A 24,813-nucleotide genomic window follows, 5' to 3' on the forward strand; every position below is an offset into this window, starting at 1 on the left:
GGCCGCTTCCGCGCAGGAGTGCGCCCAGAGCAGTGGGGCGCGCTGATTGGTCTCTCGACATCACGTGACGGCACCATCGCCCCGCCCCCTAGGCACGCGGGGCCTCCCCGTCCTCCCCCGCCCCGCGGGGCGCGGCGCGTGCGCGGCGGGGGCGCGCGGGCGCGCGCGCGGCGTGAGGTGAGGGGTCACGGGGCGGGGCGGGCGGAGGCCCATGTGGAGCGGGAGTGGGATCGGGATCAGGATCGGGAGGAGACTGAGCTGCCCGCGCTGAGCACGGGGAGGCCGGAGCCACACCCGCACCGCCGGGCCCTGGACGCAGCCACTGCGGACGCCGGGCAGGCCGCGGACGCACCATGAAGGGGTGAGTGCTGGGCTCGGCCCGGCCCGGCCCGCCGGGGCCGCTCGGGAGGGGAGCTGGGAGCGGGGCGGGCCCGGGAGGCGGAGAGGGCCGAGCGGTGCCGCCGCCTCTGAGCTCGGGGGGTGCCGCCGCGTCCCTCCCCCCCTCTGGGACGGGGCCCGTGGCGGGGAGTCCCTCCGGGCGAGAAAAGCCGGCGGTGCCGCCGCCGGCGCCCTTTGGGCTGAGCAGGAGCTGCCCGCGGGGCTCCCGCGCCGTCACGGTCGTGCCGCCGCCGGAGCGAGGATTGTCCGCGCTGAGCCCCGCGCTGGAGCGGGCGGGACGCGGCGGCTCCCCGTGCTCGGGGGTCCCGCCCCGCGGGGTCTGGCGGTCTGCAGAGCGGGCGGGGATGCTGGCCGGGCTCTCGTCCCTGTCTGCTCCTTGTCTGGCGGGAGCAAGGAAGCGCCGCTCGCTGTGTGCGAAAAAGCCGCCAGCCTCGGACGTGTGTGGTTTTGCAGTGCTATTGTGTGCAACGTCCTCTTAGCACTTCTGTTGGTTTTTTAAGTCTTTAATTGCTACGTGGAGGCTGTACAGCGTGGATGGATGACAAATGAGCCGTGTTCTGTGTCATGTTTCTGTAGCACACCCGCTGCTTTGGGCCTGGCATCGCTTCGCTCTGTCTCCTGAAAACTAGAGATTTCAAATCTGGTTGGCTGAAAACGCTGATTTCCTTCTCAGTGGGGGCAGTGAGGTGCCGTTTTTGTACACGAGGCTGGAGGCCTTTACACTCACAGTTGTGCTTTGGTGTCAGATGACCTGCCTGACCTTGTCCAGGTCACTTTGGGACAGGTTTTTCAGTGTTGGCTAAACCACCTAATGTTTATTAATTTCAGCATCACTTGTGCTCCACAAAACGTGCTTGTTCCAGTTCTGTGCCTCAGTTTCTTCATAGGCACAGAGGAAGCTTTCCCCAGCTGATTTTCAAAAGAGCATTAAACCGGTCCCCTTGGAACTGGTGTTATGCAATGATGGGTATTATTATTCCAGTTTGGCAGCTTAAGGCAGGGTGAATGGAAGCTGAATCACTTAAGCTTTTACTAAGAAATGGTAAGGGGTTTAGCTTATTAGCAATAGGGGTGAGGTCATACAAGACTGCTCGATAACACACTCTTAGCTGGTTCTTACAGCATGTAAGCAGCTCCAGGCATCCTGAGGGGCTGGCAGGTGTCTGTAGAAAGAGATTCAGGGATTATTCCAAATAAACAAACTCTCAGCTGCCATAAGATAGGCGTGTTTGGGATATTGGACAACCCTTTATCCACCTGCACCACCCTGCATAAAATGGGACACCCCCACTTTTAGTCCCCTTGTAATGAGGACGGCGGGGTTTGCGGGAAGAGCAGCAGCACGGATCAGCCAGGATGAGGTGGCGCTCAACGTGATCCTTGTTCCGCAGCGCTCCCGAGAGAACTGGGTTTCCTTTTATCCTTTGTTGACCGTTCTGCTGTTTGCTACAGCTTAGCCTTGCTTTGGTTGTGTGTCAGTCGTGGGACGGGGTTACTGGGACCTGCATGTGCGAGTGGGAAAGCGGCCCAGGTGTGCCAGGCTGGTGCTGTGGGGATGTCCCGGCAGGGCACAGCCAGAGCTGACTGCCGTGCTCAGTGTTCCCCGAGGAACTGGGCCTGGCTTTGCTTGCACTGATCAGGAGTTCTCTTTACATGGGCTTTTTTACTTCTTGTAACTTTTTTTTTAGAATAAAAGGATATGGAGAAAAAAACCTCCATACCACTCTTCTGCTTCTAGAGCACCAAACTTCATTTCTGTCACTTTACTTTTACTTACAGGAGCTTTATTTCTGATTCAATTTCAGGGCTTACTGCTTTGGGTTCTGTACTTGGTATTTCTGCTCTTCTGGTACTCTTTCATCTCTTTGAAGAGCAGCATATTCCTGTCTTGCCAAAACACTGTTAGCACCACACAGCACGTTCTGGTGCAGAATAAATTCATATTCCTGTGCAGATTCTTATATTGAATCCAGGTGTTCTCTAAAAATTCAGATGGAGGCAAATATGCTGGCAGAGCTCAAATTGAAAAATAACCCCATTTAAATACAATGAGACTCAAAGGACTAAAAAGTAGTTCAAAAGGAATGTATAAATTACACAGGGGTACTCTGGAACAAATCCAAATTGTTTTTTAAGTTACAAAGATTGGTGAAGATCCCTAAAGTACAAGTATTGTCAAAAGATGGGTCCAAAAATAGATCTAAAGCTTCAGCTCCCACCATACAGAAACTAATAGGCTTGAAGGGATCTGGTCTGTCTTCAGTATTGAATCCAAAATTGTGGACAAGTCCTTCTGAACAAACTGACTCCATCTGACTGTTTTTTTCTGGGAATGTATGCACTGCATTGTAACCCACACCACAAAATGCAGAGATGATTTTGGAAGTGCTTAGAGCAGCTGATGTTTAATCAGCTGTCATTATGGAGAGTCTACTTTGGCAGAGAAGGAATTAAAAAAGAAACTATCCGGTTCATCGGCATGAAATTTCAGATCTAAAAGACTGTGTAGTCAATGTCTGTGTCTTGCAGCGTTCTTTCTTAGCTCTCTGAATTCGAAATAGCACAGAGATGTGTGTTAATAATGCATAGCAGGTTGTAGTGTCTCTGTCATCAGGGTGTTTGAGGTTAGGTGGCCTACCTGGGCCCTCTGGTTCCAGAAATAGCAGAAGATTTTTTGTGCTTTCTCACCTGCTTACAATTTTGTGGGTTTTCTCTTATTTGATGAGTTAAACACTATCTTCTCAACTGGGAACTGCTATTAGTTTTCACCTGGTTTTGTGAGACTTGGCTTTATGTTCACTCTATCCTCACCTTCTGAATAATTTTAATAGAGTCTCATTTTGTTTCCCTTTTTTTCTTAAATGTGACTTGAAAAACTAAGGTAGTTCAGTGTTCTGTTAGTGAACCTTGTGATTCTCTAGAGAGTAATTTATTTTTTCATTTATTATATGTTGTTATTGTTAGCTCTTGAATTTGAAAATCTATTTTAGAGCTGTGTTTGCATGAGGAAAAATACCAGTGGAAGAGATTCAGGTTCCACTGTCTGTAGTAATCTGGCTGTTTCTATAGAGCAGCTGTAAATAATACTCCCTGCACTTTGCTGTTTTCATGGTGTTGATTCACTTGTTGCTCAGTGGTTTTGTGTTTTCATTACAGTTGTTATGCTGCTGGTTTTCAGGAGAGAAAACTGAAAGTCTTGCATTGATTCTTGAGCATTTGCTGATTGCTGTTCGTGACATTTGATGTCTTAAAGTAAGGGTTCATTTCTGACTTGTTTCAGTTCAGAAACCTATGAAAGTAAGGCATCCAGCCTTTCCCTGATAGCCTTCCCTAAAAATCACATTACACGAGGCTATTGCAGGACCTGTGTGCTCCACTGCGTGCACGTACCTGCTGTGTGACCAGGATTGTCACATACAAGGAGCCAGCAGGGCGTGTTACAAGCAGGGCCCAGTGCCTGTGATCCTGTGCCTGTGTTATTTTTTCACATTGACCAAATCCCTCTCCAGTTTTGATGGGAAACACCTGGGAGATTGTCGTGGGGCAGCACATCTTGAGTCATGTGGCAGAAAAGTGATTGAAACAGGGAGGAAGTAGAGTGCTGTGTGTTAAACCAGCCTTAGAAAGAAGTGTGCATTAACTACTTTTGGGTAAGACACTCCTAGGAGATTGCCTCTGAACTTTTGTTGTGTTTGCAGCTAAGTCTCAGGTTTTGTAGCTCCTAGGGGTCCTCTTGACTTGCTGTGGAAGAGTCCTCCAGGCTACATCCTACACAACGGGTACCTGCTGCCTCAGAGAACTTCCTAAGCCTGAGACTTCGCAGTGTGTCTGCTCTGGCTGACTTTGTGCTGCTCTGGCTGACTGTAGGAGAGACATCACAAGCTGGGGAGTACTGAACATAACAGAAAAATAACTATGTTGTTTCTGAAGTGTGGGGAGTCATTATGGTAAGCCCTCTGCTTGTTTTGCCTGGATTCAAGGAGTAAACCTTTCAAGGTCCTGAAGATGATCATGTTTCTGAGGAGAACAGGGAGGGTTTTTTCTCTCCTGAGTTAGTATGACAGAGTTTGTGCAGAGCTGCTGAATTGTTTCCGTTTGCTCGGCACAGTGCTAAGCTTAACATATATGGGAGGAAGTTCCAAGTCTATGAGAAAACTGCTGAATGGTCATATGCACTGGAGTCAGGACAAAAAAGCTCAATTGAGCTTGAAAATCACTTTATTTTTAGGCTTTTTCTGAACCTAGAAATGTCCAAATGTGAGCTATAGTCTGCATTTATTTTCATGGACGGTAAATTTAGACCTTGCCTATATGCAAGCTTACAAATGGCTTAAGAGCTTTTAAATGAGGTTATAAAAAACTCAGTGCAGTTTATTATAGATGCTTTAACCTGATTTATAACTCTGACCACTTTGAGTTTAATTCCATAACCAGATTAAGACATTCCATGAAGTAGAAAGGATTGGGAGGGTAGGAAGGTAGCAGAGGAGTTGTAGCCATTTTACTGAAGCACTTTAGAATGCAGTCTTGTGTTTTGAGCACTGTTTGACCATTTGGTTCTTTCTGCATGTAGATGTGCCTTGGCAGTTTGGGATATTTCTGTGAAAAATGTAGTAACATCAGTTAATCACCAAATGCCACAGACTCTGCTGCCATCTCCTGAGGACAAGAAATGATGCATCCCCCTTTGCCACACTAAATCTCTTTTAAAATGGGGAATAATGGGTGATGGTTGAGCCAGAAAAATACTTTAATCTTAGTGGAAATCATTCAGAACTTGAAGAGCCTGCCCATTTGGCAAGCATTAGAAGTGTTCAGACCAATCATCTGAGAAGGCGCTAGATATTTTTATCCAGAAGAGGAAAGAACATCAAAAGTTGGATCTTTATATTTGTTTGGGAATTGATAAGAGAGAAGTGCAGTACTTCCTTGCATAACTCCTGCTCTAAGTGAGGCAGGCAATGCCAGGATTACTTTCTACTCCTGTCTGGAAAAGAGAAAGGGAAGAAGTGACCCATGTGGGAGTTTGTTGTAAAGCAGCAGAAGTTAGTCAGGAGGGAGTTTGAGGTGTGGAAGCCAGGGTAAGAGAGAATCTGTACAGAATGCCTGGTTATTTGGAGACTCTTGGCCTTGAAGACCTGAGAGCAGCAAAGCACAGCACTGAAATGAGGTAACTGTGTATTTGTGTCAAAGTGTATTGAATGAATTCATTATAAGAAGGAAATTCGGCTATATTGAAAATAGAGCCAAAACCATTTCTACAACACTGTCACTAGGTGACTAAGATTAAGATATTTGAATGTCATTTTTCCTGCAGGCAGAGTATTTCTTTCTTTAACTAATTGAAAATACTGTGCTTCATAGTAAGATCTTCATGCATGAAGTCCTTCCTGAGCTCACTTGGCCTTCCTTCTCCCTCTCCCTATTCCTTTCCAGGCTCCATGTGATTTTTGGCCCTCAGCAGCCTAGAATCTCTAAACCTGAAAAAAATGTGATTTGCATCATCTGAGCATTGAATTTATGTTCTCTTGAGAGTATGGGATGAGACCTGGACAGCAGCGGATGGCTCGTGAAAGTTTTCTCTACATGGCACTCAGAATTGTTGGCAAAGATCACAAATTAGCTTGAAAATTGCAGTTAAAGGAGATCTGTTTTTTGATCTTCAGCACAAATTTTTATTTGAGAACAATTCATTCTTAGTGAAAATTAGGAAAAGGATGGGGGGAGGGAAATTATTGTTGCCTTAGAAGTGTTTTTAAGATAGGCACATGAAACTGATAGCACATTCAGTTAATTTTTCACAGTATGTTATTAATATAATGTGTGATTTGAACACCTTGCAAAACCCAGCTCTGGGACTGAAATCCAAAGTATAGGTAGGAAACCCATAATGAACTGACTTCTTTTTCCCCACTACTCTAATGGACAAAGGCATTTGTAAAGAAATGCATTTTCAGTGACCTATAGAAATAGTTTGTGTGAAACAGAAAAAATATTTTGTCCTGGTATGTCAGTTATCTAGTTTGTTACCTGTGTACATACAAGAAGTACCCTCAATAAGGTGCTTTGTAAGCACCACTTCTGTTCTGAATTTGAAGGTAAGCCTCTGTTCTTACCCGATCAGGTACTTCATGAACATTAATTAGCAAAGGGTCATGATCTTCCGGGAGGCAAGTAAGGGTTATAATTGTTAGATCTGGGGACACTGAGGGTGTGGAAAGGGGCAGTAATCTATAAGGTGTCTCAGGATATAGTTAGTGGAGGCACAAAACTAATATTGAGGGAAGCTATTTCAAAATAGTGAAAGTACTTCTGTTTAGCAATCATGGATACAAATCAATGTTCTTGTGAGCTTGCTTTAGAGCAGCAATGAAGAGTTGGGTTTTCTGGCAGCCTTTTATCTGCTGTATGATGGCAGACAAGTTGTTTCCTCTTTCACCTGATATTGATGTACCTAGGATAGGCTGAATAAATCTTTTGGCCTTAACCTTGTGAGGTGCTCTGGAGCAGCAGAATTTTATGGACAACTAAGTGATATATGTGTGTGTCTGCTTTTCTGTTCTAGACCGGCTACATTTATTTTTGCCATTTTAGAGTTTGAAATTTCTGTCAGAAAATTCTGTCATGCTCTTTCTATCCATCTACAGAATAGAATAACTTATAATTTTCTTGGGAAAGTTTATTTTTCACTTGAAGATTTGAGACCTAGGTAGAGCATATTTCAGGGGGAAAAACTGTGAGGCTATTACAGCATGGCTTTGCTTCTTGCATGTGAAGACTGGCCAGTCTTTTGTATGTGGTCAGGTTTTCTAGGCTGAAGCAGAGTAAATTATATGACATCCAGATGTAATGAAGAAACTTGGCTGTAATGTGCTGTGTATTTTTTTTCCCTTTTTTTAATGCTAAAGGGAGAGGCAGTAAGGGTCTGATGTATGTCTTGGAGAGTTGTGATGCATGAAACCTGTTCATAGTGACATCCAGTAGACTTGCAAGTCTTGAATGAAGTCTTCTGTTAATTCTGCTTCTAAAATTGCTATTTTTTCTTCTGTACATCATTGTGTTCTTCTGCAGGCCAGAACTGGGGGTAATGTCCAGCAGGGGTATCAGGTGTCATGCAACACATGTTTTCAGTAGTAAGCAGGACTAAAGATCAGGGGTCTCAGAGCAAATTGGTAAGGCTTTTTGCATGCTAGGTTTGTATTTATCCTTCTGGTTTTCTGACAAGCGAAGCAGAGTAGATATGCAGCCCACAGATCTTTTGAGATAATTGAAAACATACTGGTCTGCCCACAAGAACCAGACTAACTTGTGTGCGTGTAGCAAGACAGCTCATCCATTAAAAAAATCCTAAGCAAAAACCAAGCAAACAAAAAAACCCATAAAAATCCCTGCGACCCCAAAGCACTAGAAGAGGGTCTTTTGGCCTTGGACTAGAATCCAAGCAGAGCCCCACCCTTCAGGTCTATAGCCTTCATAGTTCTGGTTTGGTTTGATTTTATGAGCGGATTATCCTGTCTAGACTCCTGCTTTGACTTGGATGCCAGAATAGAAGCAATAAAGCTAGCTGGCCGCTTAGCAGGTGACAAACCTTCTCTGAAGTCCTCTTAATTTGTTAGGGCCCATTTCTCAGTGCTGCCTCTCCTGACTTACTCCTCAGTAAGTTTTGCAAGTTTCAGATACAGCTCTTCTAAATTTAGCCTGCCAGATGCCTTCAATAAGCTGGAGCCCAGCTATCAGTTACACGGAGATCTGTTTCAGTCAGGCACAGCCCTCTGGGGAGAGACTTGCACTATTTAAAGTTGAATGAGACTGAGATTCTTACAGCATTAAGAAACTTGAAATTCGCTTTTTCTCCCTGATGTTGGTTCTAAACTAGTGTTGGGCACTTGTTATTCCCAGGGAGTGAATTTGCTTTTCCTGTTGAACTGTAGCTGCAAATTGGCTGCCTCTTGAGCTGCCATTCTGTATGGCAGTTCTTCTTTGGTATATGTTGAGCAGCAAAAGGCAGTCTTAACATAAGTACCACTAATATCTCATGTAGCCTGTGTTATTTCCACCAGTATCAATGTAAGACATTGTAGGAAAAATAGACTGTTCAAATCACGGCACTGTAAGCTGCAGGCCGAGCAGTGCAACTGCTGCAGGACTGACTAGATTGCGTTTGGTCCTACAAAATGTGTGATGCTTTTTCTAGCCAGTGCCTGGAGGATCTTAGGACACTGGCATGCAAGAGCAGGAGTGTTAATGCTAATGTTCTGGGCATGCATCCAGTTTCAGGAAGTGGTGCCTGTCACCTCACTAAAGTCACACTTCTGTTCAGATTTGGTGGATCACTCTTCACTTCCGCTCTTAAATTGCTGTGCAGTGTTGCTGTGTACTTTTAACAGATAGCAGCCTATGCACCAGGAGCTGATTGCCTTTACTAGTATTCTACTTAAATTCTCCAAGAGTTTTTTTCCCCAGTGACCAAGTCATGGAATGTAGCAGTCGTGAAGAACGCTGCATATTTCTCATGAAAATGTAGTCCTAGGATATGTCAGGAAAATGCTTCCAGTAGTGACAGGAAAAACTTAGTGCCACTGGACAGGACAATAGTATTTGGACTGCTGTAATTGGTTTTGGTTATCCATGTTTAAGGAAAATCAACTTTAATCAGAAGAAATGTAAGGAAGGGCTAGTATGACAATAGTAAGAATTAAAAGCCAGCCTTACAGGAAAAGGCCAGGAGCTTGGCTTTAGTTAGAAGAAAGGTATGAAGACATCATGATAACTCTCTGAAAAGGCCTGTGCAATGGTGCCCATCATCTCCAGGCAGCATAGAGGTACATTTGAGCACACTGGAATAACTAACTGAGAATAATGGCAGCTTGGGAACAGCCTTACAATGGAAGATGTTTAAGTGGCTTCAGAATGCTGGTATTTCATTGAGGAGAGTATGGATTTTTAGAACACTGTAGTAGTAAGAGGTCTGACCTGATAAGCCAGGAGTCCCTAATTCCTCTGTGGTAAAAAACAATTGCTTGGGATGGGGTGACTGGCTTGTCCCAGAAGCCTTGACATCTGAGATGGAGTACAGTTGACTGTTGCATATTCCATGGAGAGCCACTTGAGCTGTGGGCTGCCAATAGTAAGAGTGGATCTTCTTAGGAATATCAGTGGCATTATTGTTACGGGAGGGCACGTGCCTTCTGGGCACTTCAGGTCCTTTACACTTCTGTATGTTCTCTGGTATGATAATTTGAGCTCGTAATTTATTTTTTTTCTTTGCAACAGCAGAGGACAAGTGTTTCTGGTACAGCTTCTACTAAACTGGAATGCACAGGACTGGCCTAGTCAGACCTTAGCTGACATAGTAAACTTGCTTAAGTTACTGATTTGGCTGAGACTTCACTTGAAGAACCAGGTCTAGTTGTAAACTGCTGTTAAACATACAAACTTACAACAACAAAAAAGCCCCCACAAGGCTGCTTGCTTTACTTTGGTGAAAATGAGGGAGAGATAATTTTGAGTCCTTTATTACAGGTGCTTTGTCTTGGCTATTTGGAGTAGTTTTTCAAAGTGCACGTTGTTCTATGGATGATAAAGTGTGGCACAACATCTGTAGACTGTTTTCACAGATGTACTGGATAATCTACACCCCTGTGCTCCTCTTGCACAGTACTTCCAGTTTAAACTGGGGTGAACTGGCAATTCTGCTCCAGAACCAACTAGTTTTGCCTATGGAAACTTTTTTTCTCTTCTTTATTGTGGCAGAGTACTTGTGTGATAAACGCAGTCAGGGGACTGATATGGGTTAAAACTAAACTTTTCTTTTTGTGTCCAGGTTAGTTTTAATTGGTGGTAGTTCACTACATTGATGCACAAACGTTTATACCAGAAGAAGATGGAAATTAGTGGCTCGGGGACAGCCAGACTGCTGCTTTCGGCAGCAGTGCCAGCTTTCCCATGATTTTACTCAAGGCCCCAGTGGCACTTTTGCCACACTGTCCTCAGGCAAAATGATGAATTCTCATAATGTGGGTCTTCCTTTCCATGTTCTTACTTAATTTACCTATTAAATGATTTTAAGCATAATAGATGTGGTGCTGATTTCATCAGCTAGTGCTATACATTAAAGTAATTTATGGTTTGAGTACATGCTATTTAAACATATATGTTTAGGGTCTTGATTTATGCTTCCTGCAGTGTTTCTCAAACCTCTTTCCTATCATTCTCCAGGATAAGATACTGTCCCTGGTGCAATTCTTGCAAGGACAAACCAGATAGTGACAGAGCATAGGAGACAAACAGCAGGAGATGGCAGGAGGCAGCAGTGAATGTGGCAAGTGGTGAGAGATAGAGGGGGGAAGTCCAGGGGCTTGAGGAGATGTGTCAGCAAGTGCCTTTTAGCCATCTACTAACAGAGCTCATTTCTCTGGCCTGATGCCAGCCTCAGAGGTGATGTCTTGCCTCAGAAGCTCCCAGCCTTAGACTCTGCTTCTGCATTTATTTATTTGTTCTCTGTCTGAAACCTTCTTGGTGAAGATCCATTTTCTGGCCATGTTCCCTTTCTTAGCCATCTTAGTCCTGGCTGCCTGTGGTAATATATTTTTGTCCTGTTGCACTGTTATCATAAATATTTTATAGTGACTGTCTTCTAATGCCTGGTTTGTTTGATTAGTAACTAATTAATCTTTAAATAATATTAAAAAACACTACCTTATGATGGTCTGTGTCAGGGATTTTTGCTTAAAAGATGTGGTATATAGCAACTTTCTTGTGAGTTCATCATGCTAGCATTGCGGATCTACAAAAGCTTGGGACTACTGATACTTTTTTGTATCACCAAGGTTAATATTGTGTTATTTGGAGAAGCAGTCTTGGCTTTCAGTAACTGAGTATGGATGTGAGGTTTGTTTCCTCCCTTACTGACCTCCTGCACTGCAGCTCATCTGACCTAGCTGGGCAGTTGAGACCTGCTCCCTTCGGTTTCTACCCTCACGCAGACTGCAGCAAAGGGGACTCTTCAGGCTTCTTTTCCCTCCTAGTACGAGATTACTGAGGTGCCCTACTCCAGCAAAACTCTTTCACGGACACAAATATACCCAGGAACCCACATGCCACAGTTTTACTCCTGCCCTTTATGAGGAAAAAGGCAGCAGCACTGCTGGCTGGGATCAGAACTTGTCTTCTGTGAGCCTAAAGAAGCCTTGCTGTGCTATGCTGAGCAGTTGTGCAAAGCTGGGCACAAAACAAGTACTACAGTTTCTCCACCATCTCATAACTTTGATTGCATGCTTGTTTACACTGGGAGTACTTCTATAGTGTGAGAACATCATCCTTATTAGCTCGGGACTTACATTGTGTTGGAATATAATTCTCAAAGGGACTTGTGCAAATGGCCATACATGAAGAAAGGAATCTTGAGAGCAAACAGTGTCTTTACTGCTATTTGGACAGAAAAACAATCTGGTTGCCCATATCTATTCAGTAAAACAGGGCTGGTATGAACCTAGAATTTTGTGCTTTTCTAATTCCATGTACTGGCTTTCTACATATTCTGGTGGTCATTTGGGAAAAAATTTTTATTATCTTGGTCTTTTTTTTTTTTATTCCTGTAATCATTGTTAAAACTGCTTGCCCTCACCCAAGGGTAACCTCTTTCTTTTTAAATTTAATTTTATTATCTTGGTCTTTTTATTTTTTATTCTTGTAATCGTTGTTAAAACTGCTTGCCCTCACCCAAGGGTAACCTCTTTTTAAATTTATTTTTCTTTTCTTTTTTTTTTTTTAATTTTCTTCTGTATGTATAGTGTTTCTGCAGGAAGTTAGTCTTAGAAAAGAGAGAAGCTTGGTCTATTCCTTCTCAGTATAATTCAGTGTATTTTAAGGTGGTGGTTCTGCTCTCAGCAGGAAGAAAGATTTCAGTGATGATCAAAGTAGATGCTGATACCACCTTGAGAAGGGCACAGTTGCACATTAACAGGCTTAATATATTTGGTGCACACAGTACTGTTGGTTTTTAGAGAAAGATGTCTAGTAATGACTTTGTCTAAGCATAGGCTTTATATTGATAGGTGGCAAAATTGAGGCTGTCTTTGAAGCATGGATAAGGACTTCATTTCCTGATCTCTGTTCTAGCTTCCTGTTCCTCCCATATTTTCATTGGGGTTTTTAATTTTTTATTTTGTGTGTGTGTGATCTTGATGATCAGAAGGAAAGTGAGTGAGATAATGTTAAAGCTAATACTTCTGTAGAGATCCATGTTCTCCTGTCTCCCACCCAGTAAAACCACACCTATACATACTATGATACATTAGTGTTTAGTGTGGCCTGAGAAACTTCTGACTGTATAGAACTGACTGAAAGTAGATTTGGGACTTAAATCAGCCACCAGCATAAGACTTGGTTGTATGGGTTGGATGTGGCAGTCCAAATATGTATTGAGCTGACTGTTAGGCGGGACAGTTCTCTAAGGATGAGCGAAGTAATTGATCTTGGGTGTCCTTAAAAATGTTGCAGTATGTCAGATGTTAAGCATGTTTTGATTTGTTCCAGTAGCCGGATCGAGCTGGGAGATGTGACGCCACACAACATTAAGCAGCTGAAGAGGCTAAACCAGGTCATTTTTCCTGTCAGCTACAATGACAAGTTCTACAAGGATGTACTGGAGGTTGGCGAACTTGCCAAACTAGGTACAAATGTTCTTGCCAGTAATTGCGGGCTGTGGTGGCAGAAGTGGTCATCATTGCTATCCATAATGGTTTTGAATAGCAGCTCCTTCTATTCAGTCGTTTTACATCATGAAAATAACTGTTTAAGAACCTCAAAGAAGCTGCAGAGGGTCTGTGTTCTAAATAGATTACGTGCCACTGGGAATAAGCATGTTTACTGTTCCAGAAGAAAACAGTTGTGCATTGCCAGCTTACCTTGTGATGTCATTGCTGGTTGGTGTGAACAGTAATGAGCAACCACTGTGTCAAAGCAGCATTGGTTACTTCATTCCAAGTATGAATCCACAATGTATGTTATTTTATCTGGATAGGAGAATTAAGAGAGGGGAGGGAGGAAGATATAGGGTGTAAATGAAAGAGCTGTACTTGTTACTGATAAACCTTTGTTTCCCTCCCTGGCAGCCTATTTCAATGATATTGCAGTGGGAGCAGTGTGCTGTAGGGTGGATCACTCCCAGAACCAGAAGAGACTGTACATCATGACACTTGGATGCCTGGCACCCTACCGAAGGCTAGGAATAGGTAAGGAGGGTCTTCTTTTGTATTTGAGGCATCAAAGAAACCAGGTTCCTGTTCAGCTTTTTAAACGCCCTTTCAGATTTTTAACCAAGTTAGTGCACTTTAGACTGCTGATTTCTTTGGAAGGGACTTGGGGGAAAGAGTATGATTTATCATGTGCTCATTCTTCTCTGCCTTTCAGAAATAAACCTTTTGTAGAAATTTTTAATTCAGGATTTCAGATTACTTTAATCTTAATCATATTATCATATTGTGATGTAAATACTTCTATGGATATGAAATTTGTTGCAGAGAGAGATGAAATAATTTGTCAGAGATATGTAACCTGTATGCAAGTCATACATAAGTAGTACACAACATTGCTTCATTGGCTTCTCTCTTCACTTTTCTGAGTGTAGGGGTTTTACATTTATTTTATCACTACTGATTATTGCTGCTCAGTGGTAGCACCTGCTTTTGGTCTGTATTGCATTTAGTTCTTTGCTCCACATTGCAAACCCATAGGACAGATTAATCAAGACCTATAGTAACCTGTTTGCCTTGACAAACTGACTGAAAAGATAACTTTATTTTAAATTATTGTACTAGGTCTTTAGTAAAAAAACTTACCAGTGCCCTCACTGCTTTATAAATATTTTGGCTGTATTTTGAGCTGAATTTGAAACTAGTGTTAAAATAAGCTGATTTATACATATGCTTCTGGTCTGTTGTGATTTTTATTTCTTCTTCAAAGAAACAATGAATTAAGGTTTATAAGCAATCAGAGACAAAATGAAATACACATCATGTTTTATTTTCCTAATTCTCACGCTATCATTTTAGTCTACCTACAGTTAACCTGCCTCTCCTCAAGGAAGCACCTAGCTAAGTACAGACTAAATTGTGCCCTTCCAATTTTCTAAGGTGTCTCTTTATCTTTTGGCAGGAACTAAAATGTTGAATCATGTCTTAAACATCTGTGAAAAAGATGGCACTTTTGACAACATCTATCTGTGAGTAAATGAGTTACACTCATGCATTTTTGAGAGATGATACAGGTAGATATGGGAGCAAAGGAATGGAGATCCAAATGAGGGTTTAGTATATTGTAGTGGGGTCATGGAACATCTTGTAAGTACCAGGAGGAAAGCCAGGGGTCATATTCTGGGCTTGTTGTGTAATGCTGGGAAAACCAAAAGCTGCTTGTTTTAGAAAGGGTGCTGCAAATTTGCTGAATTTGAAAGTAGTTTAGTTACAAAATTACATTCTAGAGCAAAATTACACTGTAAGACCAAAAAAAATTCTTTTTAGAAAGGATTTTATTTTTATCATACAAGGTCATCTTCAGAATTGAAAATACTGCAAGTCTTGAATGCAGTGTTGATGCATTTGCTTTCTGTCTTTGATGACAGCACTCTGTGGGTTAGAATATTAGAGATGTTTGCAAGCACTGAAAGCTTACTACACTCAGTAATAACTGCTATTCTCATTCTTGCACACTTCCAGGTCAACTATTTGTGCAGCAAAACAATAAACTAGATCAGTGTCCTGACCCAGCTGGGAAAGCTGTTCTCAGTTTTGTTTCTGGGTGTTGTTTTTTTATCCTAGTGTGGGTTTGGGTTTTGGGGGTGGTTTTCTTGTGCTTTGTTTTGGTTATTTTTAAAATCAACTGCATGTCTGTGTAAGCACTTGGCATTATGTAGGCAAGAGAGCAAGCACTGGGGTAGAGGGCAGTACCAGTAGTCCCCCTGGAAAGGGAGTCTGAAATCCATACATGCCAAAACTATGCTTTTCCTTTGCTGCTGGGTTCACACTTCTGCTTTTTGCTGTGCATTGGTGTCTGTGTGGTTCCCGAGTGAGCTGATGGCAGTTTTTGGCCTGATCGCCTCTCTGAGCCAACTCCTCCTTGTCCATCACTGCCTTGGCCATCACACCAGAGCAAGCACGATGCACTGCTGGGGATAGGCACAGCAGGTACAGCTTGGATGGACTTACCCTGCCACAGAACTACACCCTGAATACTTGCCAGCCCTGAGGAAAATGCTTTGTGAGGAGGGTTTCACACACTGATATCACTGTAAATGGAATGACTTTCTCCTCAAACTCAGTCCACTACTGCCATGGAGGTGTGGACTCTTCCATGTCCTCTGCTGTTGTTGCTTTGTGCCATCTCTGTAAGAGGAATGTTTTAAAGAGGTGTCTGAATAAAGTTGCCTTTGGGTCATATTCCTTCCTGCCCTCCAGCCTCAGGAGAAGTGGTAATGAACTCTCTCTGAGATGCCTGCATAATGGGACAGGGGCTGTCCTTTTTACTTTTGCATATTACTGTGTGCACAGTGAAGGAACTGTTTGCTGGTTCTAAAAAAACCACCCAAATCCTTCATAATCCTTCTTTACAGTTCCTAGACCAAGGATTCCGGCATGACAATAAATAGCCCCCAAAATTGGGCTAAAGTTCTTTTAGTGGCCTGTTGATTTTATTACTATGTCTGTTGCTTATGCATCTTCTATTTGAACATATTATGCAGTTTAGCACCAAATTTGATATCACTGCCTAAATTTGTCATTGCAATTAAGTTCCCTTTTAGCTTTTTGGTGCTTATTTGGCTTGATTCTAAGATCCTTTGTTTTGCTCTGCTGTTGCTTCCACAGTTACTTTGGTTCTGTAGTTAGGCAGTGTGTTGTCATGACAAAGTGATTCATGAAGTTGTGCAGTGTCCACTGAATTTTGGAAGTGTTTAATGAATGCCTTTTGTTGATCCAAACATTTTTATTTCTTTTCTCTCTCGGTGCTTGTTTGGTTTTTTTTTTTTAATGAAACTTGTGCAAATAAATGTCCTTTAGGACATTTAGGATAGTCATTTAGGATAAAAATAGTCACTTGGGATAAAAAACTGATGGCTGTTTATTTTGGAGACCTTGAAACATGCTAGCGAAATCTGTAAAACTCTAGGGGAAGTAAATACAAGGCAAAAGGACTTTTTAAATCCATAGGGCATTTTTGTATTACAGCTTTTTGTGAGGAGAGAGGAGTGGTTAGAGTAGAGCAAGGTGTTAAAATCATATCGAGCACCATCGCCAGTTGTATGTTACAGCGTGTTGGGGTCATCGCTGAGACAACTCCTCTGGTCATCTGCAAAGTGTTAGTACAGGAGGTTAAAGCTGGCTTTATAGTGGAACTCTGTTACATATTTCCACTGAATATCTGCCATATTGCTTTATTAAGATGAAGAAAAATTGAAATTACTGATGTAGTAACGCTTCAGAGTCTCTGTGCTATTTTGTGTTTCTTGAAAGAGTTTTACTGAGGGGAAACATTTACTAATACTGACAACCATGGGCCATCCAGGAGCTGAGTGTTAGCCCAGAATTGAATTGGGAAGACCAACATTTCCAGTCTTGGATTTACACCGCCCTATGTCTCTATGTAGCCGTCTGCTTTGGCCATTCTGAGTATGGAGGCAGAATACTGACCCCTGTCTCTCTGTGCCCCGTTCTGTCCCAGGCACGTCCAGATCAGCAACGAATCCGCAATTGACTTCTACAGAAAGTTTGGCTTTGAGATCATTGAGACGAAGAAGAACTACTACAAGAGGATAGAGCCCGCAGATGCTCACGTGCTGCAGAAAAACCTCAAAGCCCCTTGTCTTGGCCAGAATGCAGATGTGCAAAAGACCGACAACTGAACAAAACCCCAGCGGACACTTTCTTGCACTTGCTTGTCGCCAAATAAGGAAAGAGAGGCCTCTTTTTTTTTTTTTTTTTTTTTTCTTTTTGATTGGTTGGTTGGTTTTTCATTTTGTTATGGGTTTTGGTTTTTTTTTCTCCACCCCTTCATCTTAATTTTTTTTTCTTGACCTCTCTCCAACAAAATGTAATGCTTCTTCCAAGGATTGTCCAATCATGTTTGGGGTTGGGTTTTGGTTGGTTTTGGATTTTTTTTTTTTTTGAGCTCTCCTTTCTGGTGTTTTTTTGAGGACGGGGGGCTGATTTTTTGTTTTTTGTTGGGGTGGGAAAAGGTGTGCAGATTTCTTTTAAGTTTGAGGTGTGGAGGGCTTGAGCAGGTTATCCTGATGGCAAGTTTCCTTCAGAATTATTCTTTCAGTAAGCAGAATGTAAACCCAATGGGGGGGAAAAGGCAAAGCAATATCTTGTCCTTTGACTCCTACATTATTGTGTTTTTTATAACCTACAGGGTACTTTACTCTCCCCCAGCCTTTGAATGTTACTTCAGTACTTCCCACTCTTCCTTTTAATTCCCCCACCTCAAAAACATATATTTAGTTCTTCCCAATATTTTTGAGTATGGCTTTTTCTCCATCTTTTGCTGAGAAGGGTGGGCTACTTTACCATACCTTTTCACTCTGCCTGGGCTGATCTTTTTGGATGCTTTTTTTAAATACTCCTCACCCAAGCTGGTGCTACACTTCTTAACTGACTGAGAGGAGGATTTAGAGTGGTCTTTGTTTTTTCTTATTTTCATTTACCCAACTCCCAGCAGACTTTTGCCAGAGTAAGAGCTAGATCTGGTGTTTGCAAGAATAACCTTGTAAAAATATGAATCCTGAGGCAAGACCCTTGCTTTAAAAATGGGTGAAATTCTGCAGGGCTCATTGAGAGTGAGTTTTATCTGTGTTGTTGGGATGGAAAAAGTGACTGTGACCACCTTACCAGCTTTGATGACATAAAGCAAGCACCTGTCTCCAGATAACTATGTTACAGCTACTGAATCTGTGGTGACAGATGTAAGGGTTGAGGAAACCAGGCAGCAAGGCTAAGAAGGCAGACATGAATCTGACCCTAATCACATAGCTTTGCAGGGTCTCCTGGATTTGCTTGGGATTGGCTTGACTTGCTGTGTTTATGAGCTCCTTTGGGAGGAGGTGGTGAAGAACTGCGTGGTTTTGCTCCTTTGAAGATTATTTTCCCCTTCCCGCATTCAGTAGTAATAATGCAGTTCTCCTCTGGTGAGAGGGTGTTCATGGAGCACCGGAGAAAGCAGCGTATATTAGAGCATTTTATGGGTTTGGAAAATAGGCTGGCTGGCTTCTTCCTAGTACTGTAACTTTGAGGCTACAGTAAACTGTACTAAGCTCTGCTTTGCATCCTTTCATGCTTTGTTTGCGTGAATACCAGTGCTCCTTTCTAGGCACTGTTGCCAGCAATTTTATGTATGCCAATATAAATACCAACTTGAGCTTGGACTCTTCTCCAAGCATCTGGGAAAGTGCACTGAGCTGAGACAACACCAACCTGCCCCATCCCCCATGTAGATGCTGAACTGTATTCTTTTCCTGTTTGTTTTTTAAAGTTTAGATCTGCATCTTGAATTCTTCCGCTCTGAAAGCCTCCAACCTGTAGTGTGCATTGCAGCATACATCTGGTTAGTAGGTGCTGTCCAGTCATTAGAGGGTGACTTGGAAACCAAGGATTCCAAAACGGGAATTGTGGTGAGGCAAGGGATGGCACCCCTCGCTGCACGTTAGGTGGTCTTTGATAGCCTAGGGATGACTATACCAGCTGCTACACAGTTACTCCTTCCTTGATGGGGGTGTAGCATTTGTTGGAGTGCATCTTGACAGACCTGTGCTGGAAAGTGGCTGCTGAATTTGCTGAGTTTGCACTAATGGAGTCTTGGAGATGGGCAGGTGGCCAACCAGCCCGTCTGCATGGCCCGAGCACCTGTGTTTGCAACACGTGGTGGCAGACTCTGGCTAGAAAGATGCAAACGGTTCCCGTGGCCAGAGGCAGCCTAGTTTTGACAAAAGCTTATTTTCAGTACAGCTAGGACCTGCTCGTGGTGGTTATGTTGGCAGCCTAGCATCTTTCTAGAAGGGGCTGTATCGAAGCACAATTAGCTTGTCATATGCCAACATAGTTTCCCTGGCCATCTGTAGACCAAACCAAGAGAAGTATGTGGAGGGAGAGAGAGAGTATTGTATTTGAGGATGTTCGTGCAGCACAGCTGTAACTCAGACCATAGCTGCCTCTGGTGCCAAGCAAAGTGCTCTTCATTCTTCTAGAACTAAGTGGTAAGTGTTTGGGTTGGGTAGATGGGTGTGGGGATATGAACTCTTAGGATTTGCTGTTGTCGTAGGCTTCCACAAATCAGTGTGTTTCACAGACAGTTATTCTTCAGGTTTAAAAGTACAAGTCTGATGTCTGAACTTACTTGGATTAACCTTTGTTTCTGTCTCTTTTTGCTTTGGGCTGCCATCATTCTATGAATGTATCCATGAGAACAATTCTTAAAGCTCCTATTCCACAGCAGACCTGCCTCATTGTAACTTCTAACAAAATGTTTAGTAGGAGGTGGAAGAGAGAATAAATCTAAGACTTCTTTTCCCAGGCTATTAATCCTGGAAAACAGTTGTTGAATCTTGAGTACAAGGTTTTATCTGAATCTTAAGAAAACTGTGTTCCCTGTACATGGGTAAGGGCAAGTGAAGGTCAGTAGTTCTGGATGACAAACATTTGTATTTTATTAGTCTGCCAGTTGTGTTGAGTGAGGGAGGAGAGTGCTGTCTGTATCTTAGTGCTGTTACCTGGAGACACTGAAGTTGTGTGAAGTATGGGCTTACTGCAGGGGACTTCACTTACTTTGATTGTTGCTGCAGGAGGACATCCTTCTAGTTTGAAAATAACAGCTTGTGAACAACTCAGTTTTTCCAAAGTTGGGAGTTTCAGTGGGAGAAAAAAAAAACACCAGCACCTCCTGTTCTGGATGAAGATCTAGCAAGAAAAAGTACACGACTAACAGCTTTAGAGTGTAAATTGTGTATATAAAAGTTACTCCTGAATCTCTGCAACTGGCTTTGTCACACATCGGTTGAAGTATGAAATATTACCTACAAAAAGACTCCTACTTGAGGAAACCATGGTACAGGAGCAAAAGAATCATCCAGAAGAGAGATCCCTCATTTTTGGGAGGGGTAAGGGGGAAGAATGTATTTAGTGTATACAGAAACTGGCTGAGTTTACATGATGCAGCTAATGGTTAAACCTGCCAACTAAATATGACATACTGTTACAATTGAAACAAACTTACATGATATTTAGTTAAATCTTGATGGTGCCCTGTGTCTAGTACAAATTTGATCCCCCAAATTGTTTTATTCTCCCCGTGTTGTAATCCAGGGTCAGCTGCTATGCACAATGTCTGTGTTTTGTAAAGTGTTTGCTGACTTGGATGTTTCTTTTGAATCTGCAACTGCTTCCTGATTAATTTGGCTAAGACCACCACTGGTCTCTTGAGTTGAGATTTAGTGAAAGGTATGCTGTATGCAGTTTACAGATGCATTCTCAATGTTACAAGTTAAGTTGCAGGGGGAGCAAATTCTTTACAATAAGATGGTCCATTTTTAATCTATATCATTGCCCTTGTTGTACATCAGGAGCATGTTTTTGTTTTTCTCAAACTCCTTAGAAATACCGTTCAGAATAAACGTGCACTATTTGAGTTATGTCATTTACAACTTGTCATGTGCATTTTTTTGCTGCCCAGCTGTTTCCTTCGGAAATCAGATATAGACTATTCCTCAGATGTTTCATAAACTGTGTAACTCAGAAGATTTCTAACATGAACTGTGTGTTGGGTTGCTAGAATGAATGTCACAGGTGTCTGACAACTGTGCAGAGTGAGATCTGTTTGTTTATTTTCCCTGAAGTAATGAGCCTTTCCTCAGAAATCCTGTCTTGTGGGGTAGGAGGGAGGAGAAGAAGAACTGTTCTGGAATATTTTTGATTGATTAGTGAGGAGTTTGTAAACAAACAGACCAGGTGTCAAGAACTCTGGTTTGGGGTTTAGAGGTTAAAAAGTTCAAAGTATCCAAATTAGCTGCTAGTTATTGCAAATCTTGACCGCAGTCTTTGAAAACCTATGGTCCATACTTGTAAAAGTGACTGGTCTTAACATACAGCACAAACTCTTCCATACTGACTTTTCCCAAAAAGGAATTTAGGTAAAACTCATCTCTCTTCCTAAGAATTCCAGTCTCTTCTGTTAAAGCTGTTTTTTGTCTGTAATTTCACTGTGCTCCTCTTCTGCTTTGAAGTGCCATTTATGAAGTGATGGAGTTGCACTCTGGCCCAGGTTCTGGAGGAAAAGAGTTTCCCTAAATGTCCTAGAGTGTATTCTATTCACTTATTTAAGTTCCTCTGGAAACTGCTTTATCAACAGATGGAGTTGCTGCATTCATTAGAAAAATGGTGCAAAAGCAAAGCTCACGCTCTGAAACTTGTCTGTAGTCTTGAGTGGCTGTTTCCAGCTGTCTTCCCTGACCTCTGCTGGAGGGCCTGGAAGGCACAGCTGGAAGTGAACTGCTACCAGAAGTACAGCCTTCATCACTTCAGCCTCACCAGCAGCTGCAGAGACTGGAAAACCTTTGCTGTACTTAAACTGCTGCAGCTGTTCTCCAAAGCATTGGGCTTTTTTTGTTTTGTGTTTCTTCCCTTCTCCTTCCTCATTCCAGTTGCTTCTTAGAACAACCTGTACAATACTAGACAACTGAGATGTCCTTTACAGGGAAGCTAGCAGGTACTCCTGATCGTTTATGTTGTGCTTTCCCAAAGCTGTGCTGGTTCTACAGGCACTCCCATTCCCCTCACTGCATTCAAAACATGGGCATTTATGGCACCTCTGTGCACCTATGGCACTCAGGGTGTGCTGTTAGCTCTAACTCGTTACTGGTACAACTACTTCAAGAACAGTTACCACACCAGGATCGAGGGAGAGTGGTCAATTATTCACTTCATGTGGAACACTGGGATTATTCTGTCTTTTCATCAGCTCTCTGTCCCTGTGAGGACATTATCCTCTGATCCTGCAGTATCTTAGATTACTTTAAAAAATCCCTGTCCAAAAGCTCTTACGTGAAGTCCTTTTGAGAATCTACCGAACCAATCTTGCCAGATGAGCATTGTCATCTGCTTCTGGCAGTGTTACTTTCCCTTCCATAGGGGTTCTCTAAGTCTATTCAGCCCATCTAATCCAGATGCTTTGTAAGGGACAAGTGTCCTGCCTTCTGTTCTTTTCTCTTGCCCCTAAAGAGGCATCAATTCAAACAGATAATGGAATGGTTACTCTATCCCTCTTTTCATTCTGCCTTCTTCCCTCCTCCTCAGTGCTTTAACACTGTAAAAGCATTCAGCTTTGCTACCATTCTGCCTGAAGGCATTGTGGCACCACCAGCTGAAGCTCTCTGAACTGCTGAGTTGCCAGCTTTCTTTCACTCCCTGTACGTGACCCACAGTCCAAGAAACTCCTGCACGGGGAAAGATGCGCTGACCTGTGTTCTGACTGCCTGTCAGCTGCTCTATCACATCATACAGACTTAGGCCAGTACTGCTCACTGAATGATTGAACCCAAACCTGCACTACAGCCGAGAATTTAAATATTTTTTTTAAAAGGTCAAAAAAATTGCACTCAAGTTGTTGATTATCTGAAATAAAGCTGCAAAACTTCTTGACTTGTCAAAAGAACAGCAAATTATCTATTCAGTGTAAAGCTTTCCTTACAAGTATTTGTACAAAAGCACTTCGTTTTTTAACCATCTTGCCATATAACTGTACATTTATATTCTCCAAAAGAAACAGGTAGGATCCTGTTGCATGCGATTTCACCTGGGGATTTTTGCCACAGTATTTCAGATATTTAACCCTGTTCTGGTATTGACCACTTATGAACTCAAACACTGTAGATCACAAGAGTGTCAGAAGGTAAACTTGGTTCCACTGCTTTGGATGGGGGTGGCTATTTAGTGAAAATCTTCACCAAAATGCACACTACCCTTTAGAAGAGAAACCTCCCTCCTCAGTTTATATTGGAATAAATTGATGGAGCAGTGGCATTTCAGGTTTCGCTTGTCTTCCAGTTTGGTTGTGTCATATCAGAACCAAAGATGATGAAAAGCAAAAAAAGTGCATTTACATTCCTGCTTTACACTTTCAAGCTGGTATTTATAGTAATGTTAGCATTCCTCTGCAAAAACAGCTTGGGCCTCAATTTTCTTCGCAGCTCGCAAATGGGCTTTTCACTGAATGTCAGCTGCAAGGTTATTTTGCAAGTGGCAGCTATTCAAAACAAAATGCTTTGGGTTATTTAACATCTGATTGCTGCTATGACTCATTTCAGCAGCAGCAGAGTTCTTGGACACTGCGTCAGAAGCTTGTCCCTGCTCTGTTATGTTGCAAGAAGGCATATGGATACAAGATGCTTTATCGGGGAGCTGAGCTGGAACTGGGAAGCTGCCTTATTATGGATGATAACTGAAGTAAGCATTAGCAGGAAGTAAAAAGTGAGGTAGTGGAGAGTTGTTAATGATCCACAGTCCCTCATTTCGTGGATAGAGCAACACTTTTCCTAAACTCTCATGAGTTCAGTCATGATTTAACTCACGAGGAAGATGGATGGAGTGCCTTCTTCCCCGGAACTAAGCATGAGCAGAGCGTGTGACAAAGTTAAGGAAAGACGTCGATTGAAGCATCAGTCACGGCCCAGAACAGTCACAGGACGTGGCTGGCTCCTCGTGGACAGCTCCACGTAGCAGATCTTTAGCCAGCCTTTATCTGTGCCCGCCACTCCGTCGCAGGGCGCGGCTGCCGAGGGCGCGGGCAGCACTCGGGCGCACGAACGCGGTGCCGGGGCTCTCACACCCCGCGGCTGAGGTCGGCGAAGGGCAGCGCTCGGGCCATTCTCGCCCTGGCAGGAGGGGATTCTTTCATCTGACAGCGACACACACAAAATAACACGCGGCCCTTTCCTTTCTCACACGCAGTCCCCTCCCCGGTGCCGCTCGGAACCGACCCAACGCCGCAACCTTTCCCGTCCCGGCGCGGCCGCTGTCCCTTTAAGAGCTGCCGCCCGCCCCTCCGCGCGCCTCTTCCCGCTGCGCTCATTGGCCGTCCGGGACGCCGCTCCCCGCCAGTTCCTGTTTCGGCCACCTTACCTTGTTGACGCCAGTCTCTGCCTCCCTGCCCTCTGATTGGTCCGCGCCGTCAGTGTTTGTGGCGTTCATTGGCCCGCGCCCGCTCCGCCCCGCCCAGTTAAGGGCGAGCGACGCCCTCTCCGGCCTGGCCCGTGTTGATTGGCCGCGAGGGCTCGCCCCGCGCTCGGCGATTGGCTGCGGCGCGAGCAGCAGGGTGGGCTGCGCGGGCGGGCAGTGGCGCGGAGGCGGCGGCGGCGGGGCTGGCGCGGGGTGTCCG

At 43.4% G+C, this 24,813-nt stretch overlaps 1 protein-coding gene across 3 annotated transcripts; it reads left to right on the forward strand.

The window, feature by feature from the left end:
- The first annotated feature begins 151 nt into the window (after positions 1-151).
- NAA50 (N-alpha-acetyltransferase 50, NatE catalytic subunit) lies at positions 152-21,082 on the forward strand. Of its 3 annotated transcripts, none has more exons than XM_041410880.1 (5): positions 152-361; positions 12,940-13,073; positions 13,515-13,634; positions 14,557-14,623; positions 17,116-21,082. In XM_041410880.1, the coding sequence occupies exons 1-5, from the start codon at positions 354-356 to the stop codon at positions 17,294-17,296; spliced, it is 510 nt and encodes a 169-aa protein (XP_041266814.1). In that variant the 5' UTR covers positions 152-353; the 3' UTR covers positions 17,297-21,082. The 3 variants fall into 3 exon arrangements, with proteins under 3 accessions (XP_041266814.1, XP_041266812.1, XP_041266811.1); XM_041410878.1 differs by having other exon boundaries at positions 154-361; positions 12,937-13,073; XM_041410877.1 differs by lacking the exon at positions 152-361 and having other exon boundaries at positions 12,902-13,073.
- The last annotated feature ends 3,731 nt before the right edge of the window (positions 21,083-24,813 follow it).

This window comes from Onychostruthus taczanowskii, unplaced genomic scaffold (genome assembly GCF_017590055.1).
Source record: "Onychostruthus taczanowskii isolate IOZ18803 unplaced genomic scaffold, ASM1759005v1 scaffold34, whole genome shotgun sequence".
NCBI classification, from domain to species: domain Eukaryota; kingdom Metazoa; phylum Chordata; class Aves; order Passeriformes; family Passeridae; genus Onychostruthus; species Onychostruthus taczanowskii.

Excerpts from the sequence above, each read along its gene's own strand:
- NAA50 (XM_041410877.1), top strand. The coding sequence starts at position 12,902 with ATGTCAGATGTTAAGCATGTTTTGATTTGTTCCAGTAGCCGGATCGAG. Across the intron at positions 13,074-13,514 it reads TGGCGAACTTGCCAAACTAG|CCTATTTCAATGATATTGCA; the intron begins GTACAAATGTTC and ends CCTCCCTGGCAG. Across the intron at positions 14,624-17,115 it reads ACTTTTGACAACATCTATCT|GCACGTCCAGATCAGCAACG; the intron begins GTGAGTAAATGA and ends GTTCTGTCCCAG.